Consider the following 15,485-nt stretch of genomic DNA (forward strand, 5'->3'; position numbering starts at 1 on the left):
TTACTCACCCGTAAAGAATACTCTGTTTCTGGCAGCTCAGAACCACTAATCTCTTTTTCTTCTGCATCAAAGTCAGATACCAGGATATCATATTGATCTGTATCAAAGTCCAACTCAGACTTTCCATCTTTGTTTCTGGGTAAAAGAGACAAGTACCAATCTAACAAAAACTGGCTCCAAAGGATAAAATTGCACTAGGAACCCAAGAGAAAAGAAACAATATGAACAATACTCAGATACCTGGTTCTTTCCCTGACCACCGGTGCAAAGGCACTACAAACTAATTTGAAATCACACAATATTTAAGGGTTTTTGTAGTCTAAAGAAATCTGTTTCACACTGGTGGTGACAAGTTCAGAAGGAAAGGAAAGGGATGTCAAATATCTGTGATACGATAAATCAAATGGGTATCAGCTATCCTCAAAGCAGAATCCTAAAATAGATCCCACCTTTCTGGGTGTTGCTGGATAAGTCATGCAATACCACTTTATCCAACTGAAAGAATAGATGAATCAAAATCTATTTCTAATAACTTCTGCAATCATATAAGCATTAATGACATACCAAGATTTCCCCCAGATCCAATTCTATTTCTTAAAAGGAGAAAAAGATTACTATAGAAAAAACATATATTTGCTAGTCCTCTAGAATATTATTTATGGAATTATCACTTAAATATAATAATACTGATACTCTTTTCATAAGGACCTTTCTTATCCCCATGTTTTTGGGTTACTTAGTTTTGCTCCATTCCAAGACCCTGGGTTACATCATTAACCACTGCCAGGGAAAAAAGTTAAGAACCATTTTGTCCCCAGAAAAAAAACTGAAAACAAATGATGGCCTATATGAAAAATGAATATATCAGAATGATCATTCCCAAAATTTGTTCTGTGGAACAACCATCCCTGGAGATATTATTAAATAAGAATTAATAAATAAAAGTAAAATTGAGAAACAATTCTTAGCCTTCAGATTCAAATCAAGCTCTAGTGATACTTGCTTCATACTTCAGGCTCTACAAGCTCAGAGCTACTGTATTGAAAATTTATCCCTATTCTCAGAACTGAATCAGGGCCACTGTGGCATGCCACCTTTATAAAGTCCATGCCACTGTAATAGTATAATTCTGAATTTTCCAGGATAATCTTGATTCTCACTATTCTACCCAACTCTAGCAAATATACTCTGAGAATTCCCTGTCCTTTCTGCCTCTATCCACCCTATCCAAGGAAGAGGTTTGGAGAAGCATTTTTAAAAACCAAGCAACATATTATATTGCTCTCTCAAGTATTTTCTTTTCTGTTCTTTTTTCCATTTTTTTTGTACCAGGGATTGAACCCAGGGGCATTCAACCACTGAGCCACATCCCCAGCGATTTTTATGTTTTATTTTGAGACAGGGTCTTGCTAAGTTGCTGAGGTGGACTTTTAACTTGTGTATGTAATGATATACATATCATATATATACACATACACACACACACATATATATATACACACACATATATATAAAAATATATAAATTTATCTAATTTGCTTCTCTAGAAAGACTTATTAAAATGTGCTTCATCATACTACCTTTGCTCATCAGAATGTGCCATCTTTGAGATACTATACCTGCGGATGTTCCAAATGAGAACACGAGTGCCTTTTTTGCCTGGGATGGCATCAAACTGGGACAGCAGGTCATTTTCACTGTTGAAAATTGAATAGTTCAAGATGGCTTCCAGGCTGGGCAAGGAATCCTCAGTAATAATCATTTTTTGTAAAACCAAATATAGTCAAAGAAAAACTAATACCTTAAGAATATGCTATCAAGAAGGAAGAGCACCTTTTAGGTTGCATGTTTAGACAAAAAATAAAGACATAAATCATGGGCATTACTGCTACAGAAGGAAGGAAAGAGGAAAGGTAGAAATAAACATCAAAATCAACTTCATCTGTAGGATACAGCTTCAAAGATGCAGTGTAAACAAAGACAGTACTATATTTATGAAGATGATCAAAGGCTACATTTTTAAACTATTTGGAAGCAATAAGTTCAAATCTTACTGTTATATTGTTCCCATCAAGACAACCTGGTATCTATCAGAAATAATAGCTTGTCCAAGTTTTGGGAAATGTTATCAGATAATCAGGAAAACAGTATGTTTCCAAGAAACACAAATATAGCTAGTTTTACAGGACAAAAAAAGCCCTGGGAACTATACCATGGGGTGGTAGTTGGGAAAGGATATTCTATACAAATCAAACTGAACAATATAAAAATTTCAATATAGCAAAAATATCTCTAAGCATCTGCTAATGGTTCATTCATTTTAAAAATGTTTAATAGAAATGTCAGTATATTTAAGACATTTCGATATTTTAAAAAATATGAACACTTTTTGGAAATATGAAATATCAAAAATAGATGGATTTGACCTGAAGAAAAAAGTTCCTGTTAAAATAGATTGAACTAACATTTAACCAACATTCTCCATTTCCAGAAAGGATATTGTTTTGCTGGCTGAATGGAACAATTGGTACAATAACCGCCTGGGCCTGGACACATTCCAGATAGGTCTGTGATAGGAGTCCAACAGTAAGAGTACCCCCATTCTTGGTGAAGACAAGAGCATCCTTTCCTAGCCGCATGGAGCCTGACTTGAAACCATTACCAAAGACCCCGATGGGACATTGGCTCTTCTTTATTACTTTATCTGTAAAGCCGAAACTGTAATTACACAAGAAAAAAATAAATCAGAAAAAATGAAATCATAAAGGTAAAAAGCATCCTGATTAGGCAAGAGGCAGAATTCTGACTGACACAAAAATAACATATGTAAAAAGTCCCTCCTTTTGGTATTTCCAGGCAAAGCTATTAAGTTAAAAATATAGGACATTACTATGGTGTGATGGCACTGATATTTTTGTGTGATGGTGTGTACTTAAATAGTACTACTGTGTAAGAGTCACACTTTGTAAATGCAAAGAAGGCCCTTTTTCACTGGCTGACAGTGAGATCTGGAGAAGGCCTTGCACCGCTGCCTTTCTTTATCTAGACGAAACAGCCCGATTGCTAGAAGTTAGGGTAATGTGCAAAAGGTAGTTGCCTAAAAACGGTAACAAAAAGTTCCAAGTAGTGGCACTGATCAAAGGTACTAGACTAGGCATCTCCTAATGTTAGATCAAATATCTAGACAATTTCAACTCTCCACCCAAAGAATGACCCTTCCAATTCTTACCCTCTGCTCCATCTGCTTGGACAGTCCACTGGAATATGACCAAGAGATAAAAATAGGTAGTTCTGCTTCTGAATATCTGTAAACAGCTGCAGTATAAAGTCTCTCTTGTTCTATTAAGGGCCTCTTTTACTTAGTTACCTCAGCAAACTCTGTAGTCTTTTGTGATCAGCTTGATCTGGGAACCAAAACCTTTCCCTTCCTTGTATTCTCTAATCCAGATATAAACCAAAATGATATGAATTCTAGAAAATGATGACCATCTTCTTATCTTCCTTCACTACAAATAAAACTAATTTTAAGGATTGTATCTCTCCAGATTGACTAATTTTACAGTGTTGTACACTAGCATTCATTCAACACATATTAATGGAGCAGCTACCATGTGCTGTGTGCATTGTGCTAAGCACTGGAGACACAGTTGTTAATAAAAGAGATATGATTCTTGCTCTCATGGCTTGTAGTCTAAGGAAGGATTTCATATATTACAGTTGCTCATTAGCAACTAAACAGTTTTGTTTTATTCCTTTAAGGATGGAGGGTTGAGGTGCCTATTTTCCATTTTCTGAAGGTTGTGGTTTTGTGTTTATTCCCCAAGAAAGGGGACTACATTTCAATTTTCTATTTCAAAATGTTATGCTAAAGTACCATATGTCCTTTTAGAATAGACACTTTTTAAAGCCTGTGAATTCTACGAATAAATCTAGTGACATAGAAATGAAATTTCCAGGGAACTAGTCCTTTGAAAAACAACAAGAAAGCACTAAATTAGTGCTGTCTGTGGGCCTTAGTATTCCAGGAAATAGATATATAACTTGGTAAAATTCAGACATTCTTATTCCCTTATGGAAATATTAGTTAGGAAAGATGGGGTCATTATAAGGATTGAATTATATACTGTATGCACAATAGATTAATTATAAAGTAGTACTAAAACTTCAATTTTTTAAAATTTTAAGCCAACTGTAGAAGTCATTCTGAGAATTATGTGCTATTCTGTACCCCTACTTCAGGTCTAATGTCACATCTAAAGCTCAGACTCTTCATAAATTAAAATCTTATCTATCATGAATTTTTATGGTTATTTGGATTTAAAATTACTTTAATATAACAAAGTTTAAATTAGGTGGTCAAAGAAAGGGATAAAAATAGGGAGACTATATTACTATATTAATTTCCTAGTATCTTCTGCCAGCTGCAACCTCTTTTTCCCTTTGTAGGTAAAAATCCTCATGTTACTTATTTTGGGGAGGCCAGATGATTATATAAGCTTGAGAAGATAAATAGTATGGCAGGGCTAGAACCAGAATGGAAAAGGATAAAGTGAGAAGAGAGGAGCTGGAAGCTCTAGATTTTATTTGTGCTGTTGTTATGCTTCACTTAACTCCTGCCATGTGCTATTTATTATTCCATCTAGCTTTCCATGTTGGGTATTCTATTTAACTGCAAATTTGCAAAATGAATGCCTGATACTAATCAAATACTAACTGATATAAAAGTCCTCACCATACATAATGATAATATTGTAGAAGTAAATTTTATATAGTTTGGTATAGCTCAATAATTTTCCACAGTTATCTTGGCCTAGGCAGGTGGGTTCTCTTCACTAAGTCAGTCCTGTTCTACCCTCTCATGTAAAAGACAATCCTGTTTACACACCAAAGGGGCTTGGATACCAGTTTGTTGAATGAAATTCAAGAATACAGCACCTTCCTCTTGAGTACCTTAAAATGTTGAAAATCTATACTCTAGAGAGATAAATTTAAATTAGGAATGCTGAACACCAAAACAAGCCTTAACAAATTCCATGGACATACAATGGCAGGTACTATTGTTTTCTAGATATGCTGGTGATATAATATGTACTATAAATGATGAAAGGATGAATCTTTAAGGAATTTAATGATAGTCTTTTCCTTTTTAATTTTATATTCATATTGATTATGTGTTTATGGAAGAAACCACTGCTGCAGTTACCCACCTATTTTATCTGCCTGAAAATAGGAATAGTTAGCATAAAGAACTGGAAAATATGAACAGGATGACCAATATTATAAGTTAATCTGTAGGTTTAATAATTTTTCAAAATTACTTTCATTATTTTTTCCAATACAAAAATTACCTCTAAAGTTCTACTATTTAAAAAGGAATTGTGGCAAGTGGAGTCCTTGATTATAATTCAGGATCAAACTAAAAATAATCTCTTTTAAATAAATGATATCTTCTGGCTGATTCAAGTTTGTTTTAAGACACAACAGCAAAATCCAGTACACATACTACATTGAGAATTCATTAAAATAGTTCTCTAAAATTAATTTTTAAATAAGTGGAACAATTGCCAGGGCAAACTATTGGGATGTATATTTGGCATGACAGGGGAAATGTTATGGCTAAAAAAGTGTCTGCCTACTTTGCTCCCTGGGAAGGGAACAAATTTTTGAATGAATGATACTGATCCTTCATATTTCGCTTCAAATATAATTTCTTCAGGGTTCCCTTTTTTGATTACCTAGGCTAGATTAGATCCCTCTGCTATATAATCTCAAAGAAATTATACTCTTCTTTCATATAACTTATCACTGGTAGAACATCCTATTTAGTCAAAAGTTGACTAATAGTCACTTTCTCACTAAATTGTCAATGCTTTGAGAGCAAGGATCATATCTGTCTAGTTCATCACTTTATTTCCAATATCCTGTGCACAGGTACTCAGTAAGAATTTGTTGAATGAATAAAAGAATGAATCTGGAGCAAAAATTGCAACAATTATTCTGAAATAACCCTCTTCTTTCCTCCTACCTTATAACTATACCAACTTTCACATGTAGTTCCATAGACAAATGGAAGGTGGTCTGCTGGGCCTACTGTTTGACACCCATGTCTCTTGCATAAAGTGGGATAGGAAGGAGTAATTAAGAAGATAAGAGGGCTGGAGCTATAGGTCAATGGCAGAGCACTTGCCTAGCACATGTGAGTCATTGGGTTCAATCCTTAGCATCACATAAAAGTAAAACAAATAAAACAAAGGCATTCTTTCCATCTAAAACTACAAATAAATTTAAGAAGATAAGTGATTTTAGGGGGAAAACTAATATTTACAGAATTGAATATATAAATATTTTGGTTCCATCCTGTCTAAAATTAAGTTTAGGAGATCAAACTGGTGGTATAAATTAAAGGATGGAGCCAACTCTCTATTTCACCAATATACTGGTCATATTTTTGTCTCATGTCTAGAGGATTTCCTCAAATATTCTTCTGTGTAGGAGGGTCTGATACACAAGGTATATAGACTACTGCGTAGTAAATTATAACCCTGTATTTACTTTGACTAAACTTCATTTCTGTTTATTTAATGGATAAAAGGGATTTCCCTACCAACAAGGTTATTGATTTAGAATATGTTCAAAGACAACTGAAACCAAATTAACTTGTTTTCATTTTTAGGGTTCTGAGCCCTTTCCCTCTTCCTCAGCACCCATCCGTTGTTACTCATGCTTCACACACTCTAGTTCAGGAAGACACATGGGAGAATAATCAATCTTGTTCGCTAAGAGAGAAGAAAGAAGTTGAGGAAACACTCATCTTGAACTAAGTGATGTGTGAAGATAATGAAGAACAAACATTTTCTTAACCACCAACCTTTTAATGTAATTAATTAAACTGAGAGTTGCAACAGAAATTCATCACCAATTTTAATATTTAAAAAAGAGAATTTTTTAACTTTGCAAATCTAATGCAAAATCTCCAAAGATTATATGTGTGGTTGTCTTCTATTTATTTTAATGTGCTGGATTATGTCCAGACACCTTCATGGTTTTAATCCACAAATCATTCCAACTCTAATATTTCTGATTTAAAAGTCAGTTTAGGTTAATTAGGAATTGGAGAAGGTCTCAGATCAGGGAAAGCCTCCAGGTCCTTATACTTGCCGTTGTCTTTGCTTGAACTTGCTATTCCTTGTTTTCTGTACCTTTTCACCTAGTTAAATTCTACTCACACTTAGATCTTGGCTTAAATATGATTTCATCTAGGAGGCTTTTCCTAACCTCTGGGATCAGACTGGGTTATGCTGTTGACTCAGTCCAGGAATCCTATGTTTTCCTATCATGGTACTTATTGCATTTTCTTGTGATTATTTACTTAACCGAGTTGCCAGCTAGACTGTATGCTCTGTGAGGGCAGGAATAGTATCTATTTCATAACCAGTGCCCTGGTACTAACAGATGCTTCATAAATATTTGTTGAATGAATGAAGCAAAAGTAAAATAATAAAGAAAATTACAAAACCTTAAATAGAGTTCATAAACTCAAGAGGAGAATGAAAACATTTTTTACCTGAGCATTCGGTGGAGTTTATGAGGTGTCATCCCACATCCATCATCAGTAAAGGTCAAACAAGATTTATTCTTGACCTCCTCAACATCTATAAAGACCGTCCTGGCGGATACATCTGGATCTACAGCATTATCTGCAAAAGGTAGAAATCTGTGATCTTAGATCCCCTTTTCCAATATTCTATCAAAATTTCTAGTTTAGTGTATCCAATGCATGGAAAATTGTCCTATAGTACCCTCATGTGGATGTACAAGAAGGTAAACAGGGGATATTTATGTAGTATGCCTACTGAGGTACAGAGAAAAACACATATGATGCCAGACAGAGTTATAAAGCTGATTTCTAGCTTTTTTTTTTTTTTTTTGTACTGGAGACTTAACCTAGGGGTATTTAACCACTGAGCCACATCCCCAGCCATTCTTTATTTTTTTACTTTGAGACAGAGTCTTGCTAAATTGCTAAGGCTGGTCTTGAAATTCTAATACTTCTGTATCAGTCTCCTGAGTTTCTAGGATTATAGGCATATATCACTATGCCCAGCTGATATCTAGATTTCATAGTATTGATCCATAATCTGCCTTTCTCCCTTTAAATTTCAGGATCTAAAGGAAAATTAACTACTCCAATTTACACAGAATTTTGTTCTGATTTTGCCATATTATTGCCTGTCTTTTAGCTACTTTACTGCTTATGAACACATTGAGTAAAGGCTGTCTACAGAGAAAAGTTGAAACAACAGTTTTGGTTATACTAAATACATATCACACATATTAGTTTACGTGTGATAATTTTATTTCCTACTTTTTAAAATATCATCTCCTGTGTTAATGAACATAGATATTATCAACATCCCTGTTTATAGTGCAAGGACCACTAAAAGAATTACAGGTTAAAATCAAAATAATTAATTGCCTGCCTTAATCCCAGTGATGGTAGCAAGCATGCTTAGAGAGAGAAACAATTTGGCTGCCTTTTTCTATAACTAGGTGAGGCTGTCTATCCCCTAATGAAAGAGAGAGTGCTGAATTAAAGTGGAAAAACAACATAGAAAGTTCCCTGATTTGTCCTGAGTTACATCTTCACAATGAGTTAATTATTTAAGACTCCAAAGACATCAAATTTAGCAATATTCTAAAATATGCACCATGTCCCAACTCCAGTGGGTGCTACTGTCAAGTTGCCACATCTTTTTGTCACAGGTACCAGTTTTTACTATTGTCACTCACTGACATAAATGGCTCAAATTTTAGTTAGGGCTCACTAACTTCAGTGAAAGGACAGTCTGTAAAATGTGTTGGACAGTGCTATCGTTTAGATACAGTTTGTTCCCCAAAAGTTCATGCACTGGAAGCGTGGTCTCCATTGTGGTAGTGTTGAAGTGGTGGAACCTTTTAGAGGTAGGGCCTAGTGCAAGGTAATTAGGTCTTTGGGGATGCTACCTTGGAAAGGATTAATGCTGTCAGGTCTGACAGGACTGAATTAGTTCCCACTAGTGCAAGTTGTTATAAAGTGAGGTCACTTCAAAGGCCTGGCCTCTTCTGCGCATAGCTGGTTCCCTTTTGGCTTCTCCACCATGTTGTGAGGCAGCCTGCAGACCCTTGCCAGGATGCCAGCACATGCCATTTGAACATTTTAGCCACTGGAATCATGAATCAAATAAATCTCTTTACTGATAAACACACAGCCTTGAGTATTTTGTGCTAGCAACATGAAATGGACTAATACAGATAAAGTCCTTAATCATTCCTATCTCTACTAGTTCCTTTTTTTTTGGTACTGGGGATTGAACTTAGGGGCACTAGACCACAGAGCCGCACACCCAGTCCTTTATTTTGTATTTATTTAGAGACAGGGTCTCACTGAGTTTCTTAGCACCTCGCTTTTGCTGAGTCTGGCTTTGAATTAGTGATCCTCCTGCCTCAACCTCAAACCACTGGGATTACAGTCATGCACCACCACACCCAGCTTCTACTAGCACTTCTTTAAGCAAAAGACCTTCCATTCAAACCACTTCCTTTGCCCTGTCATCCTATATTGCTTTATTGATAATACATGGATGGACTAAAGAGTCAGGTAGGGTCTTGGTTGTATACTTGCCCATTATCACTGATAAATCACATCATTTCTCCACTGGGAGAATCTCTTATAATCAAGAAAAGTATTACACAAATACCAAATACCCATTTTTACTATACAATTGAAAGTATCAGTTATAACCACTTTGATTATTGAATGGCCACCAAATAAAACAAGACATAGACTAATTTCAAAGACTATCATAGTATTTCCAGAGTCACTGATAAAATTTTCACTAACTGAAAAAATCTGAACAGCAGTAAGTTATTACCAATAACCCCAAAAGGTGGTTAAGGGATGTGATATACTCAATTTTTAAAGGCCAGGTAGCGCCTAAGTTCCATATAATGTGGCTGACATCAAGCAAGAGCTACAAGTTGGCATGCAATGGCATCTTTCTCAGAAATACTGTTCTTTACTTTGTAAGAAGCAGCAGATTTTTTTCCCTTTAATGATAGAAGGATTCCGCATTGCACAGCGGCATAGCTGCCTACATTCTTGAAAGAAATTTTACTTGGCATGCAGGCTCTTGTCAGTTATTCCTGCTGATAGATAGCCAAAGCCACTGAGACTGATACCTTGTCAACCAACTGGACATCATTTACACATGGAAAACTCTGGACATTGAGAAATTATTTTCTAACACTTTATGAACATTTACAATTCAAACACATAGCACATTGATTCAATTACACATTTATACAACAATGCATTGAATAAAATAGGGCCTCAAACAAGACCACTTTAGCTTTTTTTCTCTCTACTGTAAGTTTTTTTTTTTCCTGTACTGCTGATTGAACCCAAGGGCACTTTACCACTGACTTAGATCCCCAGCCCTTTTTATTTATTTCTTTGGGCGGGGGGTACCAGGGACTGAACTCAGGGACATTCAACCACTGAGCCACATCCCCAGCCCTATTTTGTATTTTATTTAGAGAGAGAGAGTCTCACTGAGTTGCTTAGGGCCTTGCTTTTGCTGAGGCTGGCTTTAAACTCTCAATCCTCTTGTCTCAGCCTCCAGAGCCACTGGGATTACAGGTGTGTGTCACCACATCCAGCATTTTATTTTTTTATTTTGAAACAGGGTCTCACTAAGTTCCTGAGGTTGGCTTTGAACCTGCCATCCTCCTGCCTCAGCCTCCCAAGTTGCTGGGATTACAAGCATGCAGTACCATGCCTGGATCTCTACTCTAAGTTTTGTCCAAATTTTACCAGGTGTTTTTCCATAAGAATATACCAAAGAATTTTAACATAGGCACTTCAAGGGTTACACGGTAGCTGCCAAGTACAGCTAGACATTTTATCTCCTTGGCTGGAAGCTTGTGGAATACAGGGGGGAGGGGGCACATGAGAGGCCAGGGTCAGTTGGAGCAACAAGGAAAGTGAGATTGATGGGTGGCCACATGGAAGCACAATTTTGCACTTACTTTCTGTTTTATGTGGCTTTTTGCTTGGGCTCAACAGATGAAATTATAAAAATATCAAGGTCAGCTTCAACAGATGAACTTATAATAATAAGGCATCAAACTAGCAACTGGTTTCAATTCTATTTCTTGCTGCTTTACAATCTAAAAATTGTCCAACATATGCTATCAGATTCCAGGAGATCTATCTTCTCCCGTAGCCCATCCCATATAGCCTATGAACAGGTAGGACAATGAGAGAACCCTTACTCCTCTTTCCTCACCTACCACTTAGGTGAGAACTGCACTATCAGATCCTGGAGTGTCCTTATCCCATATCCTGGCTGCACAATCCTATTTGCTTCCAGATCCCAGGGAGTCTCACCTGGCATGTGTTATGCCTTATATGGAAAATTCTGACATTCCCCCCTCACCCACCACTTTGACAAGAGCATGAGAATCCTGAGGAATATATCTTACACCCTAATCTGGTCCACTGAATCTCTTATCTTCTAAAAGGCATTGCAACTGAAGCCTCATACCTCACCAGAACCTGGAAGGCAATGAAAAACTTTTCAATGACAGTCCCCCAGGAGAGAGAAGATGATAGGTAGGAGGTAGCTTTAAGGTAGCACTTCACATGCCTACTACCCTTTCCTGGTCAGACACATGATTACATGCAAGGTCACCCAGGCCAGGTTGCTGCTCTATGGACATCCTGCAAGTAGGTAAAATGTTCTTGCCTGAAAGTAACATCATTGATCTCTGTTACAAGTCTATTCTTTATCACACACACACACACACACACACAGAGGAAAGGAGGGAAGGAGGGACAGGGAGAGAGAAAGAAAAAGAGAGAAGGGATATCAGCATTTAAATGAACACAAATTTAAAATTCAAAAGTTATTTTTTGGGCTGGGGCTGTAGCTCATGTCATGCAGTGGTGGAACACTTGCCTAGCATGCTCAACACCCTTTGTTCAACTCCTAGCATAGCAAAACCAAAAATCATTTTAAAAACCCCTCCCTCTTCCTGCTCAACACAGCCCTGGATTCTCTTACATTTTGTTTTTCTATTCCCATTGTCCTTCTTTTAGTTTGAATTTTGTTTCCTCCCATCTGAATTATTGCAACAGCTTCATAACTAGTCCTTCAACCACATCTCTCTTTTTTAATTCTTCTTACATGCTGCTGCAACATTAACTTTCTCGAAGCACAACTCTGATCATGACATTATCCTGGTCAGAAAACTTCAGACTAATAGGTCAAATACCAGAACCTCCAGGTTGCATCCTGGTACCAGTGCATATTTCTATTCTCCTTTGCTAGTTGGTAGTTGGAGTAAAAAGACCAATGTCTGAGTCCTGGATTTGGCACTGACTAGACATGTAACCTTTAAAAAGTAAATTAATTTTCTGAACATCTGTTTCCTCATCTGCAGGATGAAAAAATTAATATTGCTTACCTCAAAGGGTGATGTTAAGAAGATATTTGTGAAAGTTCTTTGTAAACACTCTATGGACCTACGTTTTTACTATCTGTGAACTCCATGCTCTAATTAAATTCAACAACTCAATATTCTTCAAGCTTTTGTTCATCCAGTTGTTTCTTTTGCCTGGAATGCCCTTCACACTACCATGCCCATATGTCCCAATCCTTCAAATCTCAGATCAAATGTCACCTCCTCCACAAAGCCTTTCCTAACTCTCCTCTTCCCGATAAGCTGGAAGTCATTTCTCCTTCCTCTGAACTCCCACAGCACTTGTGCATATCTTTGCTGATATATCATTTTCTATTCTGCTGTTATACAAAGCATAAGCCTGCAGTGCATTTCTTATCTTCTCTATCTCAAGGGTGAATCTGTTTTCATTTTTGTACCTACACAGTGGTCTTGTACATAATGAATGCTCAATATTTACTGAATGTATGATTCACTAGCAAATTAATGCATAAGCAGAATAAATTATTGAAGGAAAACCCAAAACGAAAACTTCAAATAACCCATTAATACTTTCATCTACTTTTTCTCTGCTTTTAAAAATATTTGTTATTTGTTTTAAAATATGTTTTTGCATATGTGGATGCATGCATGTATGTGTGTATAATATACCTACATATTCAAACTCATGTTGGACATGTTAGGCCAGGCCAAGGTTCTTTAGGTTAATGCTTAAGATAGTAATTCAAAACTAAAAACTGAAAACTAAAAAAGCATTGAAAATGCATTAAGTCACCTTTAAAGTATAGTACACACAGTACAACACAGGTACAGCAGGGTGAAACTGTGAAAGAACATGATATTTCTCCCATTTCTCCCATCTCCCACTATGTTAATTGTTAATTTTCCCTTTTTTGTTTTGTTTTGGTAAGTTATATGTGCATAGATCTTATTCCATGCTGCAGTGATTCACTGGAGGCATAGTGTAAAACATAAAGGACACAGTTCCTGTTATCTAGGATTCAAAATGTGTCAATGCCACTTTTCCCTCTGAATCTTCTAATTAAGTCATAAACATATACATATATATATGTGTGTGTGTGTGTATGTGTGTATATATATATATATATATATATATATATATATACTGTAAGTATATATATTATAAAATCAATCATGAAAATTCTCCATCATCTTCCAAATAACTCTCCTGACACTTCTGCTGTTTACCTACTTCTAGACCAAGACATCTCTCACGGTATGGCCACAGTGATGGCTTAAATGAGCACTAATTCTCATTCACAGAACTTTGAAATCATGCTCGATTTTGTCCTGTGTTACCTAACCCCATAAATCTCTCAACCTTCTTTCAATTTTTGAAGCATGTATAATGTGCTCTGTATGCTGTTGCATTTTATGCAGGACTGCTTTTCTTTGCCTTCCACACGGTATTTAGCACACTACTGCAAAAGCTGATGTACTTGGCTTCAAAGGATCAACTGAAAACGCTTTAAAAGCAAACACCGGTGGAGCGAGAGGTTAAGTCCTCAATATTCATTCCAGCGGTGCGAGGGCGCTCGTGGACCATGGACCCAGCCCTCTTGCAGCCTCAGGGAGCCAAATGCACTCGTGTCATCTCTTAAAAGATGTCCCATCATTCCTAGACTTTCTAAGCACAAAAGTTAAAAGAATTCTGTTTTCCAGACCTTTCCTAACGACCCTACCAAGTCCTCTACCAGGCTCTTTTGCTAACTTGGCGTCCTCAGTGGGTCGCCAGGCGCTGTGGAGCCCAGCTGCCTCCTGGCCCGATATTTTTATGTATCTCCTTTTGATTTTTAACTAAGCTATCCTAAAGTGCCTGGAACATCACGAACCAGAGAGAAAAACTGCACGTGAGTCCTGATTCTTTGGATACACCTCATTTCCTCTTTTATTCACGCAACCTCGTCCCTGGCGAGGGAGCCGTCCTCCTCCTCCGCCAGCGGAGCTGGGGCTGTCCTGAGGCCCCCACCCCAGTCCAGGCCCACCCCGCGCAGCTCCGCGCATTCCTCTCGCGTCCGCAGCACCACGCTGGCACCACTGCCTCGGGCGATCGCGGCCAGGCCCGCCCTCGCCACTCACCTAGCAGCTCCGCGATGGCACTGAAGGGTCGCGTGTGGCTGCTGGAGTTGCTCTGTAGGTAGCGGGGGCTCATCTGGGGGCGAGAGAAGGTCCCGTCCCGCGTGAGGCCTCGGCCCGCCGGGCCCTCCCCGCGCGCCCCCCTCAGCCCTGGGGCCCGCGCGCGCGTCCGCCCCCTCGGGCCCCTGACCTACCGTGCTCAGGCGGATCCCGAAGGCCTGCGGGCCACTGCTCGGCCGGGCCAGCCCGCCAACTGGCGCGCCAGGGCCCGCGGGGGCCCCTCGGTACAAGAGCATTTTTTTGGCCGCCACGATACTCGTTTGCTGCCGCCGGACTCCTCGCCCGGCCGTCCCGGACTAGCCCTCACTCACTCCCACTTGCAGCTGGCGGCGGCCGTCCGGGACTGGCCCTCCTTCACTCCCAACTCGCAGCTGGCGGAGGCGGGGCGCACTCCAGCCACCTGTCCCCAGCGGGAGGGGTGAGGCCGGCTGAGCCGAGCCACGGCCCCGCCCTGTCAGCACCTCTCCCGATCCACCGACTGCCAGAGCTGCCTCAGGGCCGTACAGAAATATGGCGACCTCCTGACAGCCGCTCCTTGATCCCCGCCCCTAATTAATTCTTGGCGTTTGCCATAGGCCAGGCTGCCGAGCGGGAAAGCGCGAGGTGGAGGGGGGCGGGGGGACGGCGCGAAAGGAGGGGCGGGAATGAGGCAAGAGGAGGGAGAGCGTGCATGGGATTTCTGGAAAGGAGTCCCTCTAAGGCTGCATGACTAACGGGCAGGATAAGACAAGTTTTTCAAGTTCTAAAGAGTACAGTTTTGCTATCTGGGAAGATAGGAGGCTTGAGTGAAGGAAACGCATTTGGAGTAGCTACTTCAAATGCCTCTG

At 38.7% G+C, this 15,485-nt stretch overlaps 1 protein-coding gene across 4 annotated transcripts in view; it reads right to left on the reverse strand.

Moving 5' to 3' along the window:
* The window catches only part of Morc4 (MORC family CW-type zinc finger 4), a 60,096-nt gene extending 44,952 nt beyond the window's left edge, over positions 1-15,144 (reverse strand). For 2 of the 4 annotated variants that reach the window (XM_047536736.1, XM_047536735.1), the window contains exons 1-6: positions 14,793-15,144; positions 14,602-14,674; positions 7,565-7,697; positions 2,501-2,718; positions 1,620-1,767; positions 9-135 (exon numbers count right to left, since the gene is read on the reverse strand). In XM_047536736.1, the coding sequence (XP_047392692.1) occupies positions 9-135; positions 1,620-1,767; positions 2,501-2,718; positions 7,565-7,697; positions 14,602-14,674; positions 14,793-14,894 (801 nt within the window). In that variant the 5' untranslated portion in view covers positions 14,895-15,144. Of the gene's footprint in view, positions 1-8; positions 136-1,619; positions 1,768-2,499; positions 2,719-7,564; positions 7,698-14,601; positions 14,675-14,792 lie in introns of those variants that run through there. The other 2 variants (XM_047536737.1, XM_047536738.1) reach the window with 2 other exon arrangements.
* Between the last annotated feature and the right edge of the window lie 341 nt (positions 15,145-15,485).

Source organism: Sciurus carolinensis, chromosome X, assembly GCF_902686445.1.
Source record: "Sciurus carolinensis chromosome X, mSciCar1.2, whole genome shotgun sequence".
Taxonomy (NCBI): Eukaryota; Metazoa; Chordata; class Mammalia; order Rodentia; family Sciuridae; genus Sciurus; species Sciurus carolinensis.